The sequence below is a fragment of the Aulostomus chinensis genome, chromosome 13 (genome assembly GCF_037954235.1).
Source record: "Aulostomus chinensis isolate RoL2024-O1b breed Wild chromosome 13, RoL_Achi_v1.0, whole genome shotgun sequence".
Taxonomy (NCBI): domain Eukaryota; kingdom Metazoa; phylum Chordata; class Actinopteri; order Syngnathiformes; family Aulostomidae; genus Aulostomus; species Aulostomus chinensis.
This window is the reverse complement of record NC_141332.1, coordinates 982,636-997,976: the sequence shown is the minus strand read 5'-3', so window position 1 is coordinate 997,976 and position 15,341 is coordinate 982,636. Positions and strand designations below refer to the sequence as shown.

General features: G+C 43.1%; 1 protein-coding gene across 1 annotated transcript; it reads right to left on the bottom strand.

The window, feature by feature from the left end:
* Positions 1-1,742: 1,742 nt before the first annotated feature.
* On the bottom strand, positions 1,743-13,855 carry LOC147250446 (uncharacterized). The gene is made up of 5 exons (XM_086222510.1): positions 13,540-13,855; positions 13,104-13,181; positions 11,722-12,239; positions 3,027-3,080; positions 1,743-1,838 (listed from the first exon to the last, which is right to left on the bottom strand). The coding sequence occupies exons 1-4, from the start codon at positions 13,550-13,552 to the stop codon at positions 3,036-3,038; spliced, it is 654 nt and encodes a 217-aa protein (XP_086078636.1). The 5' UTR covers positions 13,553-13,855; the 3' UTR covers positions 1,743-1,838; positions 3,027-3,035.
* Positions 13,856-15,341: the final 1,486 nt, after the last annotated feature.

Sequence of the window (15,341 nt, the reverse complement as noted above, 5' to 3'; positions counted from 1 at the left end):
TGTAGATTTGTGGAGCAGATGAGAGCTGCTCATCTACCGTTATGGAGTAATGGAATTTCTTGGTTTCTCCCACTAGCCTCCAAAGTGGTAGCTTCGAGCAGCTCATGTCTCTGCTCCACCGATCTCAAAACACTTTACAACGACAAATAAAGGCAATTAACTTACTGCTATGACTATAGGGATTATGGCAATGGGCCAATTTGACAAAATGTTGAACTATCCCTTAAACAACAAAAGAACATAATCACAAAATGGAGAGCAGTCCTCATCAGATAAACCATGTGAGGCTTGACTGTTATTCTGCTGAATGAATACTCAGTGACCCACCCTGTTCCTTACCTGGAGTATCTTTACAGGAGTAACTATGTACACTTTTAGGCTGAGAGACCAAGCTATCTCATCCCAAAATATCCAAACATATAGATGCAAACCTGAGTCCAAAATTATGAACTGTGGTGCAGAAATACAAAAACAAGGCATATGCATTTTTGGGAAACACATCTGCCAGCTGTCTGCATCTTGCCATGTCACTGGCTGAACACTGAACATTAGGTTTGCCTGGATCCCAGGCTGCTTGTGAGTGTGTGACTCTAGTGTGTGTGCATTCTTTTGCATGCTGAATGTAATTTCTTGGTTGTATTTGTGTGTTGTTATGTGAGTGCAAATGTTCAGGTTGAACAAAGACAGTTTGTTCTGCAACTCTTAAAACAACACATTGCTTTTAAACAATAAAAGAACATCATCAAACAATGCAGAACAGTCCTTATCTTTTGGATCCTAAGCAGAAAGCCATTCATAGTCCATCAGCTGCCTCAGCAGGGAGGAGACATGAGGATTGATGGTGTTCTTCAGCTTTGCTGTTTTTGTGACACTGCTGGGGTTAATTCCAACAAAACATCTAAAATTAGAAAATAACAAAACTTCATAAAAACTGTGCTCAGAGCTGATTGACAAGCCAGCAGAATCAATCAGGTCATACAATACAAGCCAATTGTTTGACCTTCCATGGGCAAATCTGCAACAAAAATAATGCTATTTCATCATTTCATTTTTGCAGTCCAGGCACGTAGGCAAGCTGAAATAGAAAATATCTCTGCAATGCAATGAAACACCGACACACACACATTATGTAGGGTCATAACAGTTAAAGGGGTAGTTTGTATTTCTTGCCACAAGACTGTACGTTAATAACTTAAAAACTGTCAAGTCAACAAGTCAAAATAATGTTGTTAATGTCTTGTCCAGTTGTTATGACAGCAAACTTAACAAGTACTCCAAGTATGAAGGTAGATTTGTGTCTTTATTATTCAATCCAAAAAAAAGTTGCTTTAATCCCAAAAAATATTTTCAAACAAAAGAAAAAAACTGTTTTAATGCAAAAAAAAATATTTCAGACCCAAAAAATTTCATTTGAACACTGTTTTTCTTTGATTGAAAATGTTTTTTTTCATTGAAATGAAGTTTTTTTTGATTGAAAAACTTCATTTCAATGAAAAAAAACATTTTCAATCAAAGAAAAACAGTGTTCAAATGAAATTTTTTGGGTCTGAAATATTTTTTTTTGCATTAAAACAGTTTTTTTCTTTTGTTTGAAAATATTTTTTGGGATTAAAGCAACTTTTTTTTGGATTGAATAATAAAGACACAAATCAACCTTCATATACAAGCATCTACTTACCTTTGGATGAATTCCAGGGTGCATGTAGCTTGCTCCTGGTACACCAGATTGAAGTTGTAGTAGTACGAAAACAACGCTGCCAGTCCTGCCGAAAAGTTTGGGTGTGGAGGCACAAACACCTGCCCCTCGATGCTCAGCATCCACTCCTTTGATGTGAGCACTTCACCAAAACATAAACAAACATATGGTTTATATGTTAATGTTTTTTTATCTCGTTGATTTCCACATAAGCATATCCACAATAAACTGTTTCCTTAATGTGTCCTAGATGTGGCTTTTGTCTTTGCAATACTTTACAACATTTAAATTTCTTTTATGTGTTGATATGATTGGCCAGTAAAGCTGACTGATACAACACTAAGTGGTCTCCATGACAACAGGCAATGTTTCAGATATGGATGCTGCTAAAACGTGGATATTTCACATACATCTTCCACTCAGCAGTAAAGAAAGATCTATACTATTAGCACAGCTTCAAGGCGGGCACCCAAGATTAGAGTGACTAACTTAGTTTCTGACCAAATGTGAAATATGGGTCAACCTGCCCTTCTGTGCCTGAGTTAGGGTGTTGAACAACAGACAGAGAAGGGTTTCTGCAGAAAATGATGACATCACAGTAAAGCGGACCTTTTGTTATGGGTTGATCAGTGTGTTTATGTGTATGTTTACCAGATCTCTAAATTCCCTTGTCATTACAGATCCTGCCACCCTCATCAGCCACGCATCAGTCCATTCCTCTCACCTGTATTTCCCTGCCCATCTCCACCCCTGGAGACAGTGTTACCTTATTATTATTATTAAGTTATCAGGCCCCTTCATATACTAGTCCATCTCCACTTGTCCTCTGCCAGATGTCTAGAGTGTTTGTTCCTAGCTTTCCAGCATTTGGTCTGCCTGTCTGCCCGTTTCCTGGTTTTTGAGATTCTGCCTGCTCCTCTTAGATTTGTCTGCTGATCGTCCTGCCAGCCTGGTTTTGACCCCTGCCTGTTATTTGACACCGAATAAAGCCTTTTGGACTTTGAACTCAGCCTGTGGTCGTGCATTTGGGTTCCCTGCATTCTGAGCCGTTACAGCTTGAAACTTTTGGAATGGCAATGTCACTTCATTTTATACTATTAGACATTTGTCATGTATGAATTCTTGGCCAAATCACATCACATAGGTCACAGTAGCCCTGACGTCTGACCTCCAAAGTCTAATAAGTTCATACATTTTTCCAAATGGACATTTGTGCCAAATCTGAAGAAACTCCCTCCCCTAGTTCTGGAGATATGGTATCCAGTCAATGCTGTTCAGTCAAAACAAACACACCCTCGTGTGTAGGCATTAAAAATACTGTATAGCATACCAAAGACAATTAGTCTTGGAGAGTCAGGAAGCAGCAGTGTTCCTTTGGCGTCAGCTGCAGTTCCCAACACCGAAAAACGAAACAAAACAGAAAAAAATTGACATTTACTTTCAGTCTCACTTTTGAGTGTGGAGCTGCCATCGAAAGTCAGAATAAATAAATAGATAATAGGTTGGTAAATATTGGGTTAAAAATATAGTGTTAATAAATACATACAGTTCAAAAAGGTTTAATATTTTAATATTAAAAGCAATTATTTCATTTATTTTATGTATTTGTTTTGATATGTTGTAGTACTTTAATTGTGAAAGGAACTAAAGTTTGCCGCCGCAGGTTGAAGGGGTGTTACTTTGAGGGTCGCAACTTGTTAATTACGATCATTCTGGACCAAGCTAGCAGGCAGACAACTTGCTAATTCCTCTGCCTAAGATCGGTAATGATGAAGAAGATGTTGTATAAAGTGCAAAGTACGCTGAAAGGCTGAAGACTCCTAATTTTCTCTCAAGGGAAAGCGGCCAATGAGGTACATTGAATGTTTCTCATACTTTTATTTTGTTAGACTTTACAGATGTGACTGAGCGGTGACTTTGGTGTTTCTATGCTTAAACAATATGTTTAATAATTTCATTTCTTTTGTATGTTTACCAGTTCTCACGGCACACTATCATGCTCTTCGTGTGATTAAAGCCCGTAATGAAAGAACAACTTGTTTCGTGATTTCGACTTGAGAGGGAATTACAGTGAGAACTCAGCCACCGCGACACGAGGAGAGAGCGTGATCAGCAGGTAACCAGCGCGCGCCCTGCCTGTCGTTGACGGAGCTGTGATGAAGTTCGTGTTTTCGGAGGAGCCGCTCGTTAAAGGACAGTATGCAACCTGCCGGTAACCTAAAGGAGTTGTATGGTGATGGCAACGCGAAGCACGTTTAAGCCAAGTTAAATGTGAAGACGTGGAGTTGCCTCTACAGCTGTTTAAAGGACTATTTGACTTTCAAGATTCAGTTGGACTGATTGCACGCAGCATACGGATAAGTTTAAGGTCTTGTATATTTCATTAAGGAGTGTTTGCTAACTTTTAAAATGTAAATAAGGTTTAATGTGACACTTTTCTGATTATTTAGATATCTGATGCATTTGATATTTGAAGTCTCATAGGCTAAGTGTTATATAACATTAAGTCTTTTCTAAGAATTATTTAGTTTAAAGGAGTACTGTGGCATTCGTCCACTTTCAGCAATATTAAGTTGTGAGAAGTGCTCTCATTTAATATACATTTAAAATAAGTTACCTTGCCATATAGGGCATATAGGTTATCACTTATGTTATGACACTTATGTTAGTGTGATGTGACTTCAATATTATTACTTCACTTATTACTTGTCTACTGTTAGTATTCTACATTATTAACAACATTGCATTATTGATATTATTACGTTTTCATCTTACAACATAGCCTTCAAACTTACAGAAAAAACAAATTTAACTGATTTAAAACATAGTTATTCAACTTTGAAAGTTACTTTCATTTACGAACAAATTAAGCTAATTAAGTGCTATTTAAAGCTATCTAAAGCTACTTAAGACCAACTTAACATTTCTTAACCTTAGTTTCATTAAAATAAACATTCTAAAAATGGCTGAGAAAGACATTGCAAATGAAGTGCAAGACCCAGATATCTCACATGAAGACGAGGAGGAATCTATTCATGATGAACCTTTAGAAGAAAGCCCTGCAAAGGTATTTGAAGTGAATATAGAAACCAGCGTGGCTGAAGACAAGAGAAAAAGGACACTTACTGAAAAGGGTAAGGAACTCCATAATGAAAAATTAAAGAAACTACAACGTAATTTCGCCAAAACATACGAGAAATGGAAAGTTCTAGCTAAAGAGGCCAGAAGGGCACTCGCCTCGCCCAGCACAGGCGATGTTCTACATGAACACCAAATCAAGGTTCATTCTGCTGATATTGAAGTAAAGGAACGCTATGAGGATATTCGCAAACGCAGTGTCCCAGACGCAGACACCCGCCATCGTGTGGACACCTGTGAGGCTGTGTCAAGACAGCTCATTGAACGCCTACAGATTCTACTGCAGGAGGACACCGATCAGCATTTACCCACATTACAAGAACCATGGGGTAACACTGGCTCTGTGTTTTCATGTGAAGAAGACCAAGTATTTATGTTGAGCCGCCCAGGCTCTGAACGTGTTTCAAGACGCTCCTCCACAAGGAAACAAGAAGCAGAAGCAGAGTTAGCTGCAACTAAAGCTACCTTGAAGGTTCTAGCAGAAATGGAACAAGAAGAAAAGGAGCTTGAAAGGCTTGAGGCTAAGAACAGGAGGATGCTAGCGCAACAAAAGGAAGAAAATGCTGAAATACAGAGGTTATTAGAAGAGAAGCGAAGACAGTTGGAACGTATGGAAGCAACTAAAAGAATGAATGCTGCACAGGCAAGACTAGCAGTCTATGAACAAGATGTAAGCTCAGATGAGGAGATATCAGATCTTCTTCATAATCACAACTTGTCAGAGCCTCTAGCTACGGCTAATGTCCTTTCAAGGCCGACCATGTTTTCACAGCTTGTCAGTAGGCTGCCCACCACAAACTATGAAGGTGCAATGCCTATTTCTCAAGTTGCTCGTCCCACTTCTCAGGACAATAGCACAACAATGCTTGCCAAAGCAATGGCAGAGTCCATAAATGTAAGCCGTCTTCCAGTGCCAGAGCCGCCAATCTTTAGCGGAGACCCAATCAGATACAACGACTGGAAAATGTCATTCCAAACTCTGATAGGCCGGAAGAAAATTCCTGTGAATGAAAAGATTTACTACCTCCGCAAGTATGTCACAGGAGCTGCAAAGAAAGCAATAGAAAGTTATTTCCTCGTGGGCACAGAGAAAGCCTATGATTCAGCATGGGATGTATTGGAAGAAAGATATGGCAACTCCTTTGTGGTCGCTAATGCCTTCCGCGATAAGCTGAATTCGTGGACCAAGATAGGACCAAAAGACAGCGTCGAGCTGGGAGAATTCGCAGACTTCCTGCGAGGCTGTCAAGCAGCAATGAGTCACATTAAGAGTCTTAAAGTGCTAAACGACAGCAGTGAAAATCAAAGGATCCTCAGCAAGCTCCCTGACTGGCTTACTGCCAGGTGGAACAGAAAGGTCATGGAATTCGAAGAAGAAACACAAGAATTTCCGAATTTCCACACCTTTGTTGAGTTTGTGTCGAGAGAAGCCAAGATAGCTTGCAATCCAATGACTTCACTTTATGATCTCAAGAGTGGTGATGGTGAAAAGGCAAAGCAGTCCAAGATCCGAAATGTCAGTGCAAAGGTGCTAGCAAGTGCATCTGAAGAGAAGCCTGAGAAGGACAAAGGGGCAATGCTAAAGGGTGCATGTTTTGTGAAAAGACAAACCATAGCATTCAGACATGTCGGAAGTTGATGGAGAAGCCAGTTAAGGAACGAGTTAAGTATGTTCAGACGGAAAAATTGTGCTTTGCGTGTTTAAAGCCAGGACACCACTCAAAGAGCTGTGAAAGGAGAAGTGTATGCAACGTATACAAGGGGAGGCATCCCAGATGTTTGCATGAAGACCGTTCCAAGTCGGATGAAAGAGCCCAGGTTGATAAACCTAAGGAGAGTGAAAAACCCTCAAAGGGAAGAGAAATGTCTAAGATGCCTAAACGTAGTGATGCAGAGTCTACAAGTGAAATAACAAGCACAGCCACATCTAACCAAGTGATGCACAATGGGAATAGCACACATGCATCCACAATAGTGCCAGTTTGGATATCAATTACAAGTAACCCAGAGGCTGAAGTTCTGGTATACGCCCTGTTAGACAGTCAGAGTGATAGCACCTTTATCCTCCAAGAAAGGGCAGAGACTCTTGATGTGCAGATAGAGCCTATGCAATTAAAGCTTTCCACTCTTGCATCCAAGCAGACTGTAATCCCAAGTCACAAGCTAGTTGGGTTGCAGGTCAGAGGGTTTTACTCCTCCAAGAAAATCTCTCTTCCCGTGACTTATTCACGAGACTTTATCCCTGCTAGTCTCAGTCACATTCCCACACCGAAGACCGCAAGAGCATGGTCTCATTTAGAACACCTTGCTGAAGAGATCGCTCCTCTGATAGACTGTGACATCGGCCTGCTCATAGGCTATAATTGTTCGTAAGCCCTGTTGCCAAGAGAAATTGTGTCAGGCAAGGATGACGAGCCGTTCGCAGTAAGAACCGATCTTGGCTGGAGCATCATTGGCTGCGTCAACCCCCGTGTTGATTATGGAGATGCCTTTGGAAGCAGCCACAGGATTGTTGTGAGACAAGTCACACCAAGTCCACAGTCACCCAGTGACCTAACAAGTCAAGTTCAGTACATATGCAGAACGCAAATCAAGGAAGTCATTGCTCCTACAGATGTGCTGAAAGTGCTTGAATCGGACTTCAGCGAGAGAAACGTGGAAGACGCTCATTTCTCTCAAGATGACTTTCGCTTCATCTCAATAATGGAGGAGGGCATTAAGACACAAGCAAATGGACAGCGGGAAATGCCATTGCCATTCAAGGAGGACAAGCCGTGTCTGCCTAATAACCTGAAATGTGCAGATCATCGTCTCCGGTGTCTCAAGAGAAGGTTTGAGAAAGACAAGCAATACTATAAGGACTATGTTGGGTTCATGAACGACGTCATTTCCTGTGGAGATGCCGAGAAGGTCCCGGAAAATGAAGTCCAACGGGGCTCCTGCTGGTACATTCCGCACCACGGAGTCTACCACCACCAGAAACCAGTGAAGATCCGTGTGGTGTTTGATTGTTCAGCGAAGTTTGAAGGAGTATCCCTCAATGACCATCTACTCACCGGACCAGAGTTGACAAATACTTTAGTAGGTGTCCTCTGTCGATTCAGGAAGGGTCCAGTAGCTGTGATGTGCGATATAGAACGCATGTTTCACCAGTTTCGGGTCAGAGCTGAGGATCAGGACTACCTCAGGTTCCTGTGGTGGGATGACGGGAACATCGAGTCAGAGCCATCAGTATATCGAATGAAAGTGCACCTATTCGGTGCAGCCTCGTCACCCAGTTCTGCGAAGTACAGCCTCAAACATGTTGCTGCACAAGGTCAAGGTCATTTCAGTAAGGCAACAATCCCCTTCATCGAGAGAAACTTTTATGTTGATGATGGCTTGACAAGTGTCTCAACGCCTGAAGAAGCCATAAAGTTGGTGAGTGAAGCCAGACAACTCTGCAGCTCTGGAAGGTTGCGCATCCATAAGTTTGTTTCGAATAGCCAAGAGGTGCTTGCATCCCTCCCGAAGGAAGAGTGCGCAGACGTGCCAACAAATAAAGATCTAGCTTTGTGCGAACCCCAGATGGAGAGAGCCCTAGGTGTTAAATGGTGCGTCACATCGGACCACTTCAGCTTCCGAGTGGTGGTGGATGAACGCCCATTCTCAAGAAGAGGAGTGCTGTCGACTGTGGCCTCTATCTTTGACCCTTTAGGCTTCGTCGCTCCCTTCATTCTGATCGGGAAGCAAATCCTTCAAGAAATGTGCCGTGACAAGGTCGGATGGGACGATCCGCTGCCAGACAATCTGAGACTACGGTGGGAATCCTGGCTCCTGGACTTGGAGGATCTGGCAGGCGTCAAGATTCAGAGATGTTATCTCCCATTGGAGTTCAAGCAAGTCCAACGGTATGAACTCCATTTCTTCTCCGATGCAAGTGTCATGGGGTATGGAGAATGTACTTACCTGAGGGCAATTAGTGAAACAGGACAAATCCACTGCTCGTTAGTGATGGGCAAAGCCAGAGTGGCCCCCACTAAGGTCACGACTGTGCCAAGACTCGAGCTATCGGCAGCAGTAGTAGCTGTACGCATGAGTGACATGCTCAGAAAGGAGCTGGAAATAGACGCTCAAGAAGTATTTTGGACGGATTCAAAGGTCGTCTTAGGATATGTGAATAACGATGCACGAAGATTCCACGTGTTCGTGGCGAATCGCATCCAACGGATAAAGGACAGCACCAGACCAGACCAGTGGAGACATGTGAGCTCAGAAGACAACCCCGCCGATCATGCATCGAGAGGCCTACGGGCAAAGGAGCTCGTTGCATCCAACTGGTTTTATGGTCCTGATTTTCTTTGGTGTGAAGAGCTTCCCAGAGGAGATGTTGATGTGAAAGATGTAGCAGTAGAAGACTCTGAAGTACGCAACGTTTTCATACACAGAGCTTCAGCTACAGAAGTTTCACTGTTGGGTCGCTTCGTTAAGTTCTCCTGCTGGACAAGATTAGTCAAGGCCATTGCTCGTCTCATGAGACTTGCTAAGAATCTAAAAGGTTCAATACCAAGAACTAATGAAGCCACAAGTCTGCAGGAGAGAAGTCATGCCGAAGCTGCCATCATTAGTCTTGTTCAGAGAGAAGTTTTCGCTGAAGATATCCATATCCTCCAACATGGGAAGGAGCTAACTAAGACCAGTAAGCTACGTGGACTGAACCCTTTCCTTGATGAACAGGGAATCCTCAGGGTGGGAGGTCGGCTGGGGCATTCGGATTTGCATCATCACATCAAGCATCCAGCTGTGTTGCCTTCCAAAGGTCACGTAACAAGACTGCTCATAGAGTATTATTACCAACAAGCACAGCATCAAGGACATGGCATAACAGTCAACGAGCTAAGAGCTAATGGATTTTGGATACTCGGGTGCAGTCACGCCGTCTCATCCTGTATCTATAAGTGTGTCAAGTGCAGGAAGTTTCGAAGGTCTACTGAGTATCAGCAAATGGCAGACTTGCCGCGCGAACGGAAGGAAGAAACACCTCCGTTTACGTATTGCGGAATGGACTGCTTCGGACCATTCCATGTTAAGGATGGAAGGAAAGAGTCGAAGCGCTACGGCCTGCTGTTTACTTGTTTATGCTCTCGTGCAGTGCACATAGAACTTCTGGAGGATATGACTACAGACCATTTCATTGTTGCTCTCCGTGCCTTCATAGCCATACGTGGCAATGTTCGACAACTTCGCTGCGATCAAGGCACTAATTTCGTCGGTGCCAGGCGTGAATTTGTTGAGGCCTTGAAGGAGATGGATCAAGAACACCTAAAGGGACTCGGCTGTGAGTTTGTCTTCAATCCGCCATCAGCAAGTCACATGGGCGGTTCCTGGGAAAGGCAGATTCGGACAATAAGAAGTGTGCTAACATCTATTCTGGATCAGTCCTCCAATCGGCTCGATAGCTCATCATTGAGGACATACTTCTATGAAGTAATGTCAATCATAAATAGTCGACCATTAACGACTCACCTACTGAACAATCCTACGGGACCACAACCTCTTTCACCTAATCATATACTGACAATGAAGTCTTCTATTGTTCTTCCACCACCTGGAAAGTTTGAAAGAGAAGACCTCTACCTGCGTAAGAGGTGGCGCAAGGTCCAATACTTAGCCAATGAGTTTTGGTCAAGATGGCGCAAAGAATATCTGCTGAACTTGCAACCGCGTCAAAAATGGCAACGTAAACGCAGAAACGCTAAGGTCAATGACGTAGTGATTGTGCAAGATGACATTGCCCCAAGAACTGATTGGAAGATGGCAAAGGTCACAAAGGTCTATCCAGCAGAAGATGGTTGCGTAAGGAAGCTGCAACTGTTGATGAGTGATCCAACTTTGGATAAGGAAGGGAAACGCATTGGAAAACCAGTCTACCTGGAGAGACCCATCCATAAGACGGTTACCCTGATTGAAGCCGAGTGATGCATCCACATCTTTCTTGCAATGTGTCTTATCATCCAGCGTTAGTTATATAGGTTTGAAATCACAAGTGATTTGGTGGGAGTGTAGCTGCCATTGAAAGTCAGAATAAATAAATAGGTAATAGGTTGGTAAATATTGGGTTAAAAATATAGTGTTAATAAATACATACAGTTCAACAAGGTTTAATATTTTAATATTAAAAGCAATTATTTCATTTATTTTATGTATTTGTTTTGATATGTTGTACGTACTTTAATTGTGATAGGAACTAAAGTTTGCCGCCGCAGGTTGAAGGGGTATTATTTTGAGGGTCGCAACTTGTTAATTACGATCATTCTGGACCAAGCTAGCAGGCAGACAACTTGCTAATTCCTCTGCCAAAGATCGGTAATGATGAAGAAGATGTTGTATAAAGTGCAAAGTACGCTGAAAGACTGAAGACTCCTAATTTTCTCTCAAGGGAAAGCGGCCAATGAGGTACATTGAATGTTTCTCATACTTTTATTTTGTCAGACTTTACAGATGTAACGTGACGGCGTTCTGTTGAGTCATGTAGTAATACGATTGAGCGGTGACTTTGATGTTTCTATGCTTAAACAATATGTTTAATAATTTCATTTCTTTTGTATGTTTACCAGTTCTCACGGCACACTATCTTATGCTCTTCGTGTGATTAAAGCCCGTAATGAAAGAACAACTTGTTTCGTGATTTCGACTTGAGAGGGAATTACAGAGTGTATCAACATAACAACCCAATACAACTTATTAGCATACCTCTAAAATTAAAAGAAAGGGTAGGGTGTGAGAAAAGGGCTGCAGAAATGTCTTTCATAGGGTGACTTTTTAGTTTTATAATTGAGAGGTCATTCCACTTGAGTTAAGAACATGTGTACTTCTGCTATCTCTGCAAACTACAATTTCACACTTACATCTGTCTGCAAAATGAGTCCGTCAGGGTTCTCTTTGAAGTGTGCCATAAGCAGGAGGATCACACATGGGAATGGATCACACTTGTCTTCATTGTTGTACTTGACCAGGATGTGCTTCTTCTCATCTGCATTAGGCCCTGCTGGCTTCTTCTCAAAAAACTTGAGGATCAGCTTCCCTTGGTCTTCTATGGCCAGCTCCATTTTATGCAGTATGTCAATGTCAGTAAGCAGCTGGAAATGGCAGTAAAGCTCTTTTGGTGTGAAAAGATATGGCCACTCATTCTTCAGCTCAGTGATCAAAGGGGGTGGGCTGGCATTGATAGTTTTTCTTTGTAAGTAGTAAGTTGCTTTCATTAAGTGAGTCAAATGTCCTCTCTCTGCACCAGATGGCTCCTCAGTGCCGTAGAGGTCTTTCATTTCTCTCTGTTTATCTTTGAGACTTTCTTCAGTTTCGTCCGCTGGACAGTCAGGCTGCCATCTCATGCAACCATATTGGTCAGGTGGTCCTCTAACTATATCTGCAGGTGATTTTGAGACATTTTTTGACTTCCTTCGTCTAGAGAGAAAGCTTCCACGATTAACATGTTCTACCCGTGTTTTTAACTGAGTCACAAGGGATCCAAAGCCGCTGCCAATTACAGTGCCATCTTTCATGACATCTGCAAAGCTTTTGGGATGCTGCTTTACAATCTTCCTGGCCATTGTCAAGCACTGAGACTTTGATGGATTTAAGTCACTCAGCCTCATTTCATCAACAATTATTCGTACCATTTCCCTGCGGTCTTTAGCAGAGGGACGTGTCTCCTGCGCATTGGCGTTACTGATACCAGTAGGCATTCTGTTCCAAGGAACAGTGAAGTTTTCAGGCCAGGCACTTAAATTCACTGTCATTTCGGAGCTATCATAGCTCAATAGACTTGGAGAGGTAGAGGAGGATTGAGAAGATGAAGGATCCTGTGTGTCGGTACTAAAGATTAAGTCAGAAGGTTCGATGGCAGTCAGTGTCACTACAAGGGAAAAAGAAGACTGACAATACTGGCATTACTTAATATCTACAGACAAAATGCAAACTAAAAGCGAGCAAACTTACACTGATCCTATGTAAACCCTACGACGTGAGCTTTTCCAGCTCGGTCCAAAACGATCCAAGACACCACTAACTTAAAACTTAACCGAATACAACTTTCTCTGCCGACATCAACATTAGCCAAATCCCTGTTCTGCAGCCAAGAGCATAAATGCATGTTACCTTAGCTGTAATGTTGCCTGTTTATTGGAGAAATGCGATGTGAAGACGATGCAGACTGCCGTCGTGCTAAATGTTACATCTGTCTTAACTAAGGTTATAGAAAATTACCGTCACTGAAACAAATATTACTCACCAATCCGCTGAATTCTTAGCCTTACTCCGGTGACTGTACAGGCTCCGCCATTGCGTCCTCTCCTCACGGACGTTCTAACTGCCAAAATCCAAATACCAACAGTATTTACCTGTAATACACATAATCTACATGCCAGAACACAGTTGCTGTAAATTTTACAATATTCAATCGTGAAGTTATGCAGCAGGTTACTGTAGTTTGTTTTTACCCATAATGCATTGCGGTATACAGTTAAACATTTTAAAATGACAAAACAAGAAGATACTGTAAAATTTTACTGTAGATATTACAGCAATTTGTTACAGTGTAAGTAGCCATTTTACAGACAAAACATTCACAGAAATAATATTATTCTCAAATTCACAAACAACTCTTAACACAACAAATAACGCGCTATAATTGAACTTAAGGACATATGATAAGATTATATACTGACGATCCTCAGGCATGAGACGTAAGCATGTCTTTCAATGGAAACAGGTAGCCGGACTAGCTGTTTTACCGCCATGTACTTCTTCTTCTTCGTTTTTTTTTTTTTTTTTTTACGGCGGTAGCCAACCAACAAGATGGAGCATTACCGCCCTCTTCTGTCCCATCGTGGAACACCATCTTTCCCTACTTCTAACCCCTACAACTAAATCCTACCTCTAAATTCTAAACATAATCCCTATACCTAACCCCTATCATACAGTCCTGTATCCCTCAAATAATCTAAAAGAACCCTAACACTCTCCCTATCCTCCATCCTCAGAACTCCCTCCAGACTGATCTCACCCCTCCCCATGTTCCTCCACCTGTCCCTCATCACCCTCCTCTCCACCTCATACCTGCCAAACCTCAGGAGTACGTGCTCTACTGACTCTTCCTCACCACAGCCCTCACACAGCCCAGTGTCGTGCTTCCCTAGCACGTTCAAAGTCCCGTTCAGCCCACAGTGTCCCAGCCTCAGCCTCACCTTCACTACTTCCTCCCTCCTCTGCCCACCTCCACCCCTACACCCTCTAGCCCGCACACTCCTCTGAACCCTTTACAAGTGCCTACCCTTCTTCTCTTCATCCCACCTTCCCTGCCATATGCCCATCACCCTCTCCTTCACTATCACCTTCTCCTCAGCCCTACTTACCCTCACATTTATCTCCACCGTCCTCTTCACCAACACCCCCTTTGCCAACTCATCCGCCTTCTCGTTCCCCTCCACCCCCACGTGTGCTGGGGGTGTGCTGCCTGAAGAACCTGGTACAAAACATCCTGACGACTACCCGTGTGAAATGACCTGATGCTAATTAGGACTGCTGCTGAATCTGAGCAGACCACCACCCTCCCCACTTGTGTAAACTCCACCCACCTCAGTGCCACCAGCACCGCTACCATCTCCACTGTGTAAACCCCCATCTGTCGTGCGCCTACTAATCCCTATCCCTCTCCCCGGTACTGCCACCCCAAATCCTGTCTCCCCAGACTCCGTCCTCGATCCATCAGTATATACCTTCTCTACACCCTTCTCATACACCTGTTGTGAGCCCTAACCAAGTCCTCCCCCTCCCCCTTCTTCCTCAACTCCAACAAACACCAGTCCACCTCTGGCCACTCCATCCTCCACGGTGCCATCTCTGGGTACACCACTGATTGACTCACCCTAATGTGCCCTACTCCTAGCTCCCTTGCCAGTACATTCCCTATCCTCCCAAAGTGCTCCCTGTGTCCCCCCCCCCCCGTACTCCCAACACTCATCCAACACACTCTTGGTCAGATGCACCCTTGAGTGACCCTGCAGGTTAGCCAAATACCTCACTATTAACTGCTTCCTTCTTAGCTCCAGGGGCATCTCACCCATCTCCACCTGCAGTGCTGCCACCGGTGTTGTCCTTAGTGCCCTACAACACACCCTCAGTGCCTTATTGTATACCACTTCCGGAACCCGCAAGTGACACTTAGCAGCCGACCCATACACTATACACCCATAATCTAGTGCCACTCTCACCATCGAAATACAAATTGTCTTCAGTGCCGCACAGCTAGCCCCCCAGTCCCTACCTGACAAACACCTCATCACATTTATCACTTTCCTACACCTGCCCTCAACCCTCCTAATGTGCTCCACCCAAGTCAACTTACTATCAAAAACTACTCCCAAATACTTAAAGGACCCCACTCTCTCTAACTCCCTACCATACATCCTAAGCTTTTCACCACCCACATCCCTCTTCCTAGTAAAGAACACTGTCTGCATCTTATCTA